At 51.1% G+C, this 14,860-nt stretch overlaps 2 protein-coding genes across 22 annotated transcripts in view; one reads left to right on the top strand and one right to left on the bottom strand.

The window, feature by feature from the left end:
- Window positions 1–5,233, bottom strand: part of FOXRED2 (FAD dependent oxidoreductase domain containing 2) — a 1,046,175-nt gene extending 1,040,942 nt beyond the window's left edge. For 14 of the 15 annotated variants that reach the window (XR_012231658.1, XM_073573006.1, XM_073573007.1 and 11 more), the window contains exon 1: window positions 5,080–5,229. The gene's annotated coding sequence lies outside the window, so the exon portion shown is untranslated. Of the gene's footprint in view, window positions 1–5,079 lie in introns of all 15 variants that reach the window. The other variant, XM_073573008.1, reaches the window with a different exon arrangement.
- Window positions 5,234–5,280: 47 nt separating this feature from the next.
- The window catches only part of UCHL5 (ubiquitin C-terminal hydrolase L5), a 539,393-nt gene continuing 529,813 nt past the window's right edge, over window positions 5,281–14,860 (top strand). For 2 of the 7 annotated variants that reach the window (XM_073573022.1, XM_073573021.1), the window contains exon 1: window positions 5,281–5,627. In XM_073573022.1, the coding sequence (XP_073429123.1) occupies window positions 5,552–5,627 (76 nt within the window). In that variant the 5' untranslated portion in view covers window positions 5,281–5,551. The remainder of the gene's footprint in view (window positions 5,628–14,860) is intronic. The other 5 variants (XM_073573023.1, XM_073573018.1, XM_073573025.1 and 2 more) reach the window with 5 other exon arrangements.

Genomic DNA, 14,860 nt, shown 5'->3' with positions numbered 1-14,860 from the left:
ATCATTTTTTCCACAAAAATGATCTTTTCACCCCAATTTTTATTTTCCCAAGGGTAACAGGACCCTAAAAGTTATTGTGCAATTTGTCCCGAGTACGCCGATACCCCACATGTGGGGGTAAACCACTATTTGGGCGCATGGCAGAGCTCGGAAGGGAAGCAGCGCCATTTGACGTTTTGGGCTGGAATTGAGATCGGACACCATGTCGCGATTGGAGAACCCCATATGTACCTAAACAGTGGAAACCCCCCACAAATGACACCATTTTGTAAACTAGACCCCCCAAGGAACTTATCTAGATGTGTGGTGAGCACTTTGAACCCCCCAGTGCTTGACAGAAGGTTATAACGCCCGGGCGTGAAAATATAAAATTTGTATTTTTTCCACAAACATGATCTTTTAGTCACCATTTTTTTTATTTTCCCAAGTGTACCAGGAGAAATTGGACCCCAAAAGTTGTTGTCCAATTTGTCCTGAGTATGCTGATACCCCATATGTGGGAGAAAACTACTGAACGTCGGGGCTCGGAAGGGAAGTAGTGACGTTTTGGAATGCAGACTTTGATGGAATGGTCTGCGGGTGTCATGTTGCCTTTGGAGAGCCCCTAATGTACCTAAACAGTGGAAACCCCCCACAAATGACCCCATTTTGAAAACTAGACCACCTAAGGAACTTATCTAGATGTGAGGTGAGCACTTTGAACCTCCAAGGGCTTCACAGAAGTTTATAACGCCCGGGAGTGAAAATAAAAAATTTGTATTTTTTCCACAAACATGATCTTTTAGTCACCATTTTTTTATTTTCCCAAGGGTAACAGGAGAAATTGAACCCCAAAAGTTGTTGTCCAATTTGTCATGAGTACGCTGACACCCCATATGTGGGAGAAAACTATTGTATGGGCACACGTCGGGGCTCGGAAGGGAAGTAGTGACGTTTTGGAATGCAGACTTTGATGGAATGGTCTGCGGGTGTCATGTGCGTTTGGAGAGACCCTGATGTACCTAAACTATTGAAACTCCCCACAAGTGACCCCATTTTGGACACTAGACCCCCCCACGGAACATATCTAGATGTGTGGTGAGCACTTTGAACCCCCAAGTGCTTCACAGAAGTTTATAACGCTCGGACGTGAAAATAAAAAAATCATTTTTTTTCCACAAAAATGATATTTTTGCCCCCAATTTTTTATTTTCCTAAGGGTAACAGGAGAAATTGGACCCCAAAAATTGTTTTGCAATTTGTCCTGAGTAGGCTGATACCCTACATGTGGGGGTAAAACACTGTTTGGGCGCATGGCAGAGCTTGGAAGGGAAGGAGCACAATTTGACTTTTTCAACTCAGAATTGGCTGGAATTGAAATCAGACGCCATGTTGTATTTGGAGAGCCCCTGATGTGCCCAAACAGTGGAAACCCCCAATTCTAACTCCAACCCGAACCCCAACACACCCCTAACCCTAGCCCTAACCCTAATGGGAAAATGGAAATACATACTTTTTTATTTTATTATTTTTCCCTAACTAAGGGGGTGATAACAGGGGTTTTGATTTACTATTTATGGCGGTTTTTATGTTTGGCAGCTGACGCACGCTAAAAGACGCTTTTTATTGTAAAAATAATTTTTGCATCACCACATATTGAGAGCTATAATTTTTCCGTATTTTGACCCACCGAGTCTTGTGAGGTCTTATTTTTTGCGGGACGAGTTGACGTTTTTATTGGTACCATTTTCGGGCACGTGACATTTTTTGATCGCTTTTTATTCCGATTTTTGGGACGCAGAATGAACAAAAACCAGCGTTTCATGAATTTCTTTTTGGGGGGGGGGGTGCGTTTACACCGTTCCGCGTGCGGTAAAATTGATAAAGCGGTTTTATTCTTCGGGTCAGTACGGTTACAGCGATACCTCATTTAGGTCTTTTTTTATGTTTTGTCGGTTTTATGCAATGAAAACTATTTTATATAAAAAATAATTATTTTGCATCGCTTTATTCTGCGAGCTATAACTTTTTTAATTTTTCGCTGATGATGCTGTATGGCGGCTCGTTTTTTTGCGGGACAAGATGACGTTTTCAGCGGTACCATTGATATTTATTTGCGTCTTTTTGATCGCGCGTTATTACACTTTTTGTTTGGTGGTATGATAATAAATCATTATTTTTTGCTTCGTTTTTTATTTTTATTTTTTAAGGGGTTCACTAAAGGGGTTAACTAATGGGACAGTTTTATAGGGCGGGTCATTACGGACGCGGCGATACCTAATATGTGCACTTTTATTGTTTTTTTATTATTTCCAAAAAATGGATTTATTGGGGGAATATTTTTTTTTTTTCTAATTTATTTGGCGATTTTTTTAAAATTATTTTAACACTTTTTTTTATTTTTTTAACTTTATTACATAGTCCCAGGTGGGACATCACTGTCCTGTGACAGATCGCTGATCTGTCACATCACAGATCACTGTGACAGATCAGCGATCTGTCACAGGCAGTGTGCAGACTTCCTTATGCCTGTGCTTTGCAGGCACTGAGGAAGCCAGCTTCCTGCAGGCCGCCGTCGCCATCTTGGATTCGAGGGCCTGCAGGAAAGGAGCCCCCCGCAGCAGCGCTGCACATTGCGCTGCCGTGGGGGGCTCAGGGAAGCACGGAGGGAGCCCCCTCCCTGCCGATGCTTCACTTTAACCCCTGGTACACCGCGATCATGTTTGATCGCGGTATGCAAGGGGTTAACTTGTCAGGGGCGGTCCTTGACCGCCCCTGACACACTGTGCCGGGTGTCAGCTGTGATAATCAGCTGACACCCGGCCTCGATCAGCGGCGCTCACCACGTGGGCGCCGCTGATCGCGCTAGACGTACTATCCCGTCCATGGGCATAGGGGCCCGGGTCCCATGGACGGGATAGTACGTCGGATGTCAGGAAGGGGTTAAATGAAACCTGTCAGGTCCTCCGTCCCCCAGAACCACCAGCATTTGTGTCTGCATATGTAAATTCCCTGCCTAACAGTCCCTGTATTAATTACACACATAAACAGATCTGTAGAAAAGTATTTCTAAAGTCCATTGATGATATGTAAATGATGGCTTTGACAAGTCGTGAGGGCGTTGGTGTCCCCAGACTAATCGACAAACTTAGATGCTATCACGCCCATGTGGGTATGAGAACATGACAAGCGCCGGCGTTATCGCTATACTAAAGGCCCCGTCACACATAGTGAGATCATTAGCGAGATTGCTGAAACGTCACAGGTTTTGTGACGCAGCAGCGACCTCGCCAGCGATTTCGCTACGTGTGACACGTAGCGGCAACTGGGCCCCCGCTGCAATATCGCTGATCGTGCTCGAATGTCCTGGGCCATTTTTTGATCGCTGGTGTCCCGCTGGCCAGCATGCATTGCTGTGTTTGACGCCATAACAAGGAGGAGCGACCTCGGTGTGAGTCGTCAGAATAGCTGCTGTGTGACAAGGTACCAACGACCGCCGAGGTCATTATACGGATCGCTGCTGCGTCGCTGAAGAGATCTGTCTGTTTGACAGCTAGCCACCAAGTAGCGACGCACTAGCGCTCCTTACCAGGTCATATCGTTGTTGGGATCGCTGGTGCGTCACTTAGTGTAACAGGACCCTTACCTCGCGCATGTGCGACTTCACTGCATTGATCCTCTGATGTTGGGTGTACGGTGCTTCAGAGAGGTGCAATGCTCATGATCAGGAGTGTAGACTGGTCAAAGCCCTAATTACGTATAATAAATGGACTTTAGAAATATTTTTTCTACAGATCAGTTTATGTATGTAATGTAATACAGGGATTGTTAGGCAGGGTGCTTATACATGCATGGTGGTTCTGAGTCCACTGGGGATCTGACAGGTTCCCTGTAAATTGACTAAGGGGCTAGGTGATCTACCTAGGACAAGGAATGTCCATGTGTGCAAAAACTACTACTGATTGTAAATAACAGATTCCGTTATCAAATATAATAAAGTTGCTTAGCAAGAAACACTTTGATGTAGTGCAGTGCACTATACAGTTCTCTATTGCACACTGTATAGTTTGATAAAATGCACACATTTTAGTGACAGGCCAAAAAATGAACAAATAATAAAACCTTTTATGGTAGCCATAAGGTGGGCCCCTAGAGTCAATTCCCCTAGAGTCAATTCCTAGGCACCCCAGTCCGACCCTGATGCAATGTGTTACCATCTTTTCATTTAGCCAATAAAAGGTATCAACCACTGAGGACACTCAATTCTAAATATTTTTTTAAAATTCATTTTAAATAAACAAAAAAAAAAATCACACAAGCGGCTTACCCAAAAATTAAACACTAATAATTCCCCAGCTGCTAGGTCAAATGCGGGTCGGCGTCAGCCCGCAGCCGTCTCCAAGCGGGTTTCTAGGGACGCTATGGGCCGGAGCTTTCCCTCACGCACACTTTCCTTATCTGGGAGGACGCCCATTGTGCACTGATCTTTATGGCAATACCGTTCTTCATTGTGCCTAGGTTACCACTTTTGGTATGTAACTGCTACAGCGTGCACCCCTGCTTATCACAGAGAACGCTCGGTTCATTGCTCCTTGCAGCTCTGCACTTCCAGGCCAGCACTGGCACCACCTACATGCTAATCATCCTCTGCAACTCACGTCATCAGCATTTCTTTTCGTGAGTGCTTTCCTGTCTGATTCAGGATTATTTTATGCTATTACCATTTTTTATGTGCATGAGTACGTTGTATTTATCTTTGCATTATTGCTGTACCGGTATTTCATTTAAGTGGTGCATATGACCTAGAATTGTCCATTTGGTAGCCTCTGTTTAGCCCTTCAGCGCAGGTCTCCCTGATCGTTTTACCTTTTTATAAAACTCAATATTGACTCTTTTTAGAATCTTTCTGCATAACTTAGGATAAGTGACCAAACCAGAACCTCCATTATGTACTAGAAACCCTGAACTAGGCAGGCAGGCGACAACACACAACCTTGCAGGTAATCCCACATTAAATACAGGCAGATCACAAAGTAGAGGTACAATACAGAGGAATACCGCAACCACTAGGCTCCATAACACAGAGTAAAGCCCACTCACCTGGGGCAGCTGCACTGCTCTGCATTAGTCCTTTAACATCTGGATACTGGTGTGACTTTCTAAGCGTTTAAAAGGAAAATAACTGTCACCCCGGAAACAGAACCTTAGACTGCAGAGCCAGGCTGTGCAGATCCGGGGCGCTGCTCCGCATAATGCGACCATCACGTACTGTACAGCGAGCCACCTGGTGCGCGGCTCCGGCAGCATGGCCGCCTGCATACACGGGGACACGCAGAAAACATCTTTTTTTCTCGTTTGAAGGCGATCAGCAGGCCGGTGTCCGGGTTTACCCCTATAACGTTACATAACCGTGTGATAGGACCGACACACAGTCTGAAGCGTGCTGTGGAGGCAGCAGTCTCTCTGCGTCAGTGGAGACCGGAAGGTGGGAGCGCGGCCTCTTCTCTCCCAGCTGCTGCACGGCGCACATGGTCACAGGAGTTGTCAGTGTGTATCCGCGACTGTGGAAGCGATGGCGGGCAGTGCAGGAGAATGGTGCCTGATGGAGAGCGACCCCGGGGTGTTCACTGAGCTCATCAAAGGCTTTGGTGGGTAACGTAACCGCATATTTGATAATAAATGAAGCAAAAAGGGAAGAAATGTCGCGACATCTGCACTAACTGCCTGGACATGACTTGCATCTGGTGTGAGGGGTTGTGGTTGGAGCGTCTCCTGTGAGGGCCTCCTTCCAGCAACTCCATTCCACACAGCTGACTAGTGAGGCGAATATGATGGAGTGTCTGCGGGGAGGATCTCACTGTAACCTCCATTGTAGACGGCTCAGTACTGAGGTGACCGGAGCTGCTGGAGCGGGGTCCTCACAGGAACAACTCCACTGTAGACGGCTCAGCACTGAGGTGACTGGAGCGGGCTCCTCACAGGAACCACTCCACTGTAGATGGCTCAGTACTGAGGTGACTGGAGCTAGTGGAGCGGGGTCCCCACAGGAGCAACTCCTCTGTAGACTGCTCAGTACTGAGGTGACTGGAGCTAGTGGAGCGGGGTCCTCACAGGAGCAACTCCTCTGTAGACTGCTCAGTACTGAGGTGACTGGAGCTAGTGGAGCGGGGTCCTCACAGGAGCAACTCCTCTGTAGACTGCTCAGTACTGAGGTGACTGGAGCTAGTGGAGCGGGGACCTCACAGGAACAACTCCACTGTAGACGGCTCAGCACTGAGGTGACTGGAGCGGGCTCCTCACAGGAACAACTCCACTGTAGATGGCTCAGGTGACTGGAGCTAGTGGAGCCGGGTCCTCATAGGAACAACGCCACTGTAGATGGCTCAGCACTGAGGTGACTGGAGCGGGGTCCTCACAGGAACCACTCCATTGTAGATGGCTCAGTACTGGGGTGACTGGAGCTAGTGGAGCGGGGTCCTCACAGGAACAACTCCACTGTAGACGGCTCAGTACTGAGGTGACTGGAGCGGGGTCCTCACAGGAACCACTGTAGATGGCTCTGTACTGAGGTGACTGGAGCTAGTGGAGCGGGCTCCTCACAGGAACAATTCCACTGTAGATGGCTCAGTACTGAGGTGACTGGAGCGGTGTCCTCACAGGAACCACTCCACTGTAGATGGCTCAGTACTGAGGTGACTGGAGCTACTGGAGCGGGGTCCTCATAGGAACAACTCTACTGTAGACTGCTCAGTACTGAGGTGACTGGAGCGGGGTCCTCACAGGAACCATTCCACCGTAGATGGCTCAGTACTGAGGTGACTGGAGCTAGTGGAGCGGGGTCTTGACGAGCTGCTGGAGCGGGGTCCTCACAGGAACCACTCCACTGTAGATGGCTCAGCACTGAGGTGACTGGAGCGGGCTCCTCACAGGAACCACTCCACTGTAGATGGCTCAGTACTGAGGTGACTGGAGCTAGTGGAGCAGGGTCCCCACAGGAGCAACTCCTCTGTAGACTGCTCAGTACTGAGGTGACTGGAGCTAGTGGAGTGGGGTCCTCACAGGAGCAACTCCTCTGTAGACTGCTCAGTACTGAGGTGACTGGAGCTAGTGGAGCGGGGTCCTCACAGGAGCAACTCCTCTGTAGACTGCTCAGTACTGAGGTGACTGGAGCTAGTGGAGCGGGGACCTCACAGGAACAACTCCACTGTAGACGGCTCAGCACTGAGGTGACTGGAGCGGGCTCCTCACAGGAACAACTCCACTGTAGATGGCTCAGTACTGAGGTGACTGGAGCTAGTGGAGCGGGGTCCTCATAGGAACAACGCCACTGTAGATGGCTCAGCACTGAGGTGACTGGAGCGGGGTCCTCACAGGAACCACTCCATTGTAGATGGCTCAGTACTGGGGTGACTGGAGCTAGTGGAGCGGGGTCCTCACAGGAACAACTCCACTGTAGACGGCTCAGTACTGAGGTGACTGGAGCGGGGTCCTCACAGGAACCACTGTAGATGGCTCTGTACTGAGGTGACTGGAGCTAGTGGAGCGGGCTCCTCACAGGAACAATTCCACTGTAGATGGCTCAGTACTGAGGTGACTGGAGCGGTGTCCTCACAGGAACCACTCCACTGTAGATGGCTCAGTACTGAGGTGACTGGAGCTACTGGAGCGGGGTCCTCATAGGAACAACTCTACTGTAGACTGCTCAGTACTGAGGTGACTGGAGCGGGGTCCTCACAGGAACCATTCCACCGTAGATGGCTCAGTACTGAGGTGACTGGAGCTAGTGGAGCGGGGTCTTGACGAGCTGCTGGAGCGGGGTCCTCACAGGAACCACTCCACTGTAGATGGCTCAGTACTGAGGTGACTGGAGCTAGTGGAGCGGGGTCCTCACAGGAACAACTCCACTGTAGACAGCTCAGCACTGAGGTGACTGGAGCCGGGTCTTCACAGGAACCACTCCACTGTAGATGGCTCAGTACTGAGGTGACTGGAGCTGCTGGAGCGGGGTCCTCACAGCAACAACTCCACTGTAGATGGCTCATTACTGAGGTGACTGGAGCTAGTTGAGCTGCGGGTCCTCACAGGAACGACTGGAGCGGGGTCCTCACAGGAACAACTCCACTGTAGACGTCTTAGGGTATGTGCACATCATCAGGAATGGCTCAGGATTTGACGCAGGTGTAATCTGCATCTGAGGTCACTGGTATGTCACCTGCGTTTTTGATGCATTTTTTTCATTGGATGCGTTTTTTTTGTCACTTGAAATAAAGCTAATTGAAAGCTGATTTCTGGGAAGGGAAAAAAGTGATTTCCTGTGAACAGATATATTGAGGTATATTCCTACAGTCAGTAAACGCTGCAGGTTGGATGCTGTGTACATCCGTAGCATCCAAACTGAAGCATCCAGCTGTTACAGCATAGTGGATGGGATTTGCGGCGGCTCACCCGCAGATATGGACATGTAGTGCGTCTTTCCAGACCGCAGTATGTCAATTTATGTAGCTGCATAAATTACCCATTCACTATCATTAGATGTGGTAAAACCTCATTATCTTCTTAGTCACGTGTATTAAGTGTGGGAACACAGCTTGCTATGCATGTACACTAACTTACATAATGGTGAATCTTCTGACACAGCCAGAAGTACACGACACAGGAAGTGGAGGAAAGCAGAGAGGTCCCCTTCTTTTTAATGAAAAAAAAATAGTGTGGGGGTCCCCCTATAGTTGTTAACCAGCCAGAGCAAAGCAGACTACTGGGACTGGTATTTCAGGCTGATAAGTATCCAATATCCTTGAATCTTACCAGCCTGATAATACCCGGCCGCAGCAGTCTGCTTACCTTGGATGGTTAGCAAAAATAGTGGGATCCCCTCCCAAAAAAATAGCGTGGGGTCCCCTTATTTTTGTTAACCAGCCAAGGAAATGGCAGACAGCTGCGGCCTGGTATTCTCAGGCTAGCGAGGCCCATGGATTTTGGCCTTTACCAGCCAAAGGCTAGCTTCACACTAGTGTTTTGGGCCGCAGTGCACGGCTGCCGCTAAGCCCCGCCCCCTCCGGTCATCTCCGCCTAGTATCGCACACGGCTGCATGCGATCTGCACACCCTATCTTTAGCATAGGGTGCGCAGACCGTGCGCTGGCCGTGCGCTAGTAGAATTTTGCGTGCGCTGCGCCCTTTTGACGGTACGCCGGTGTGCGCCAAACGCACCATGTTGCATTTTGGTGCGCTTGGAGCACCGTCAAAAGGGCGCAGCGCATGCAAAATTCTAGCGCATGGTCTGCGCACCCTATGCTAAAGATAGGGTATGCAGCCGTGTGCGATACTAGGCGGAGATGACCGGAGGGGGCGGGGCTTTGCGGCCGTGCCCTGGGGCCCAAAACGGTAGTGTGAAGCTAGCCTAAAAATAGTAGCCCGCAGCTGACCCAAAGATGTGCCAATTGTAGCACTTTACCCGGCTCTTCCCACTTGTCCTGTAGCGGTAGCAAGTGGGGTAATATTTGTGGGGTTGATGTCACCTTTGTATTGTCCGGTAACATCATGCCCACAGCTTGGTATTGGAGAGGCAACTATATGACACCTATCTATTACTAATCCTATAGTTATATGGTAAATAAACACACATTCAGAGTAATGTCCTTTAATTGAAATAATGACACAGACTCCATTAATAGATCTTAATTAAACCATACTTACTGCATCGCCTAAGGCTACTTTTAAATTTGCCGTTTTTTTTGCGGCTCGTTTTTATGGGCTGTTTTTGTGAGCCGTATTGCCATGATTTTTGCGTTCTCCGGCAAAAACGGACTGCAAAAAACCTTTTCAGATCGCCTTTTTTTCCCTGTTATAACAAACCAGCTATGAACTCGTTGTACGCCCGGGTGGCGGTCATTTTTATTGGTATATGATCTCCCATCCTGGTATGTGCTGCACCCCTCATCCCTATCCTGGAATGTATGGTACCCTTACCCCCCAATCCTGGTATGCATGGTACCCCCTAATCCATATACTGGTATTCATGGTTCCCTCACCCCCCCAGTCCTGGTATGCATGGCACCCACTCATCCCTATTGTGGTATGCATGGTACCCCTCACCCCCCAATCCTGGTATGCATGGTCCTCTCACCCTCCAATCCTGGTATGCATGGTCCTCTCACCCCCAATCCTGGTATGCATGGGACACCCTTATCCATATACTGGTATTCATGGTTCCTTCATCCTGGTATGCATGGCACCCCCTCATCCCTATTGTGGTATGCATGGTACCCCCCTCACCCCCCTCTATCCTGGTATGCATGGTGCCCTCACCCCCCTCTATCCTGGTAGGCATGGTGCCCTCACCCCCCTCTATCCTGGTGCCCTCACCCCCCTCTATCCTGGTACGCATGGTGCCCTCACCCCCCTCTATCCTGGTACGCATGGTACCCTCACCCCCCTCTATCCTGGTATGCATGGTCCCCTTGTTATGCGTCGGGTTCCTGCAGCGGTTCAACAGGAATCCAGAGCCTCACATTCTGCGGTCTCCCATTGTCTTTAGACCACAGAGGAGATTGCTCAGCAATCCTGGCTTCCTAGATGCTCTGCCAGACCTGCTCTGTGGGGCTGGCTATTGCTGCCACCTTTGGGTCAGCAATGGCAATGCAGGCTGCTCAGCAGCAAATCTCTCCAGAGGCTAAGTCCTTCTGTCGCTCCACTGAGCATGCTCACGAGATAATCTCCCAATGGAGATCGGGAGCCACATGTCCAGGTCCTTCTCCAAATCTGATTGGTCCATCTCAGGGATCTGGAAGCTTCCGGAAGGTCCTGGCTATAAAAGGTTTGCATGGCCGCTCGGCCATGCACTAATATAGTCTCTAGTTGCTACTGTGTGAATGGTGATGGATGCATGAACCTGCGAATGACTTATTAAGATCCCCTCCCTCTGGTATGACGAGTGTGTATAGGGACTTGGCTATAGAGTCAGCGCCAGCCAGTGGCAAGCTACAAGCCACTACAGCATCCACCACACTACTAGCGTCTGACAGTGCGCCTGCTTCCGGGCATTGTCGGCTAGCGGCAGTGTCTGTCGCCGCGCTGCAGTCTGCAGCTCCTCTTGGCGTCCGCAGTTGCGACGCCGCACGCACGGTAGGTGTAGACAGACGCAGATCCTCTACCTAGGGCCCAGCTCCTGTGACCACATACCGTGCGTGCACTTCTCTGAGACCTGTGACGCTAACAGGCTCAGCCTTTTTGTGTTTTTCACTTAAGGCATCTCTGTGAGTAAATAGAGATCGCTCAGCGCACCTGGGTGACGTTAAATCCGCGTGCGTAATACCGCCATATTGCACGTCCGCCATTAGCTAGCAGCAGTGTTAACACCTTCTGCACGGTGGACCCCGAGCGGGGAACGCACTTTACGTTATTTTTTATTTAGTGCGTTCTGCTGTCCCTAACACCCCTCACCCAATCCTGGTATGCATTGTCTCCCTCACCCCCCCAATCCTGGTATGCATTGTCCCCCTCACCCCCCCCCCCCCAATCCTGGTATGCATTGTCCCCCTAACCCCCCCCAAATCCTGGTATGCATTGTCACCCTCACTGCCCTTTCGTGGTATGCATTGTCACCCTCACTGCCCTTTCGTGGTATGCATTGTCACCCTCACTGCCCTTTCGTGGTATGCATGGTCACCCTCACTGCCCTTTCGGGGTATGCATGGTCACCCTCACTGCCCTTTCGGGGTATGCATGGTCACCCTCACTGCCCTTTCGGGGTATGCATGGTCACCCTCACTGCCCTTTCGGGGTATGCATGGTCACCCTCACTGCCCTTTCGGGGTATGCATGGTCACCCTCACTGCCCTTTCGGGGTATGCATGGTCACCCTCACTGCCCTTTCGGGGTATGCATGGTCACCCTCACTGCCCTTTCGGGGTATGCATGGTCACCCTCACTGCCCTTTCGGGGTATGCATGGTCACCCTCACTGCCCTTTCGGGGTATGCATGGTCACCCTCACTGCCCTTTCGGGGTATGCATGGTCACCCTCACTGCCCTTTCGGGGTATGCATGGTCACCCTCACTGCCCTTTCGGGGTATGCATGGTCACCCTCACTGCCCTTTCGGGGTATGCATGGTCACCCTCACTGCCCTTTCGGGGTATGCATGGTCACCCTCACTGCCCTTTCGGGGTATGCATGGTCACCCCCACCCCTATTAAACGGCACACATTAAAAAAAATAACATTTATGCTCACCTTTCTTCCCTGTGTTCAGCGCTGTCCTGTTCTGGGCGTGTTGTAGCGCCGGAATCAGCGCCTGCACTCACCGCTGCCATTTTCTTGAAGACTTTCTTGAAGACTTTCTTGTGTCTTCAAGAAAATGGCGGCGGTAAGCGAGGACTGCGCTGGCACCGATTCATGTCTAGAGTGGGCGTGTTGTGGTGCCGGACTCAGCGCCTGCACAGTCCTCGCTTTCTGCTGCCATGTTCTTGAAGACACACCGCAGTGTGAAGACAGTGTGTCTTCCACAAAATGGCGCCGGACTGTGCATGCGCCGCTTCCGACACCACAACCTGCCCTCCCCTGTCATCAGAGCAAGACCGCGCGGCCTGTTATGTATGGGTCACCGAGGAGGAAAAACAAGCTAAGCCACAGAAAACCAGAGAGGTTGGTAACTAAGCGGATTGCAGACCCCTGATCCTATCCACACAGCTAGCAGTAGCCGTGGAGCGTACCTACGATGATCCTAGACGCCTCGTCACAGCCGGAGAACTAAATAAGCCTAAAGCAAGAAAAGGGGAAATCTAAACTGCCCCAGAGCAGACTCCAAAGCAATAGACAGCCCCCAAACGTATTGTCGGTGAGACAAGATGAAAACACAAACACAGATTGAAAAATAGGCTGAGCAAACGATGGGGCCCACACTAGAAAGGACAGGAAAGGAAAGATGCTGTCTGCAATCACGCACAAACCCTGCCAAAAATTGTCCAACACTTTCTGATAACAAAAACCCTGAAGTCGCTAGACTTCAATTCCCTATATCAGCACTCAGGTATATTCTGAAGACAGAGCAAAAAGAGACCAATCTGATCAGGGACAAAAAGCAAACTGGCATAAACAGAGACATAAGAATGGAAATTCAGCACATCCCCAGCAGGGGCTGGCTGACCACAAAAACTGAGTAAACCAGACCAAATCTCATGTGAAAAAATAGCAGAGCACACTTAGCTTGAGAAGGCAGGAACAGAACTGGAAACCAGAACCTTAGGGCAGGAAAAAATCACCAGCACAAAATTAGGGAGTCAGTTGTCTTAAATCCAGTCAGAGACTCCTGATGTCCACTCGCAGTCCTCCTGCTCAGGTGGCAGGTCTCTGCCATTTAGATCAGCTTCATTACCTACTGTCACCACCAGAGGGAGCCCGGATGGAGAACTCACGACTCCTCTGTCAACACAGCCAGCTCCACCACCCTCACCAGAAGCCAGAAGTAAACCAGAAAATGAGTTCACAACAGCGGCCACACCGAATCGGTAAGGTGTTGTGCCGGCAGTCTCCTGGGGGCGGGCGTGTGCCGACAATCTCCTGGGGGGGTGGCGTCACTCTGGAGCCAGACTGCGCAGGCGCGTCTTGCTTGCGCAGTCTATAGAGGCTTCAGGCAGAGTGATGCTTAGACCGTTATAGATATTTTATATTTAGTGCGTTCCGCCGTCCCTCACCCCTCACCCCCCAGTCCTGGTATGCATGGTTCCCTCACCCCCCAGTCCTGGTATGCATGGTCCCCTCACCCCCCAATCCTGGTATGCATGGTCCCCTCACCCCCCAATCCTGGTATGCATGGTCCCCTCACCCCCCAATCCTGGTATGCATGGTCCGCTCACCCCCCCAATCCTGGTATGCATGGTCCCCTCACCCCCCCAATCCTGGTATGCATGGTCCCCTCACCCCCCCAATCCTGGTATGCATGGTCCCCTCACCCCCCCAATCCTGGTATGCATGGTCCCCTCACCCCCCCAATCCTGGTATGCATGGTCCCCTCACCCCCCCAATCCTGGTATGCATGGTCCCCTCACCCCCCCAATCCTGGTGTGCATGGTCCCCTCACCCCCCCAATCCTGGTGTGCATGGTCCCCTCACCCCCCAATCCTGGTGTGCATGGTCCCCTCACCCCCCCAATCCTGGTATGCATGGTCCCCTCACCCCCCCCAATCCTGGTATGCATGGTCCCCTCACCCCCCCCAATCCTGGTATGCATGGTCCCCTCACCCCCCCCAATCCTGGTATGCATGGTCCCCTCACCCCCCCAATCCTGGTATGCATGGTCCCCTCACCCCCCCAATCCTGGTATGCATGGTCCCCTCACCCCCCCAATCCTGGTATGCATGGTCCCCTCACCCCCCCAATCCTGGTATGCATGGTCCCCTCACCCCCCCAATCCTGGTATGCATGGTCCCCTCACCCCCCCAATCCTGGTATGCATGGTCCCCTCACCCCCCCAATCCTGGTATGCATGGTCCCCTCACCCCCCCCAATCCTGGTATGCATGGTCCCCTCACCCCCCCAATCCTGGTATGCATGGTCCCCTCACCCCCCCAATCCTGGTATGCATGGTCCCCTCACCCCCCCAATCCTGGTGTGCATGGTCCCCTCACCCCCCAATCCTGGTGTGCATGGTCCCCTCACCCCCCCAATCCTGGTATGCATGGTCCCCTCACCCCCCCCAATCCTGGTATGCATGGTCCCCTCACCCCCCCCAATCCTGGTATGCATGGTCCCCTCACCCCCCCCAATCCTGGTATGCATGGTCCCCTCACCCCCCCAATCCTGGTATGCATGGTCCCCTCACCCCCCCAATCCTGGTATGCATGGTCCCCTCACCCCCCCAATCCTGGTATGCATGGTCCCCTCAC

This window comes from Dendrobates tinctorius, unplaced genomic scaffold, assembly GCF_039654945.1.
Source record: "Dendrobates tinctorius isolate UK_male_01 unplaced genomic scaffold, ASM3965494v1 ptg000033l, whole genome shotgun sequence".
NCBI lineage: Eukaryota > Metazoa > Chordata > Amphibia > Anura > Dendrobatidae > Dendrobates > Dendrobates tinctorius.
Note: the sequence above shows the minus strand (reverse complement) of the source record. Positions and strands in the feature narration are given on the sequence as shown.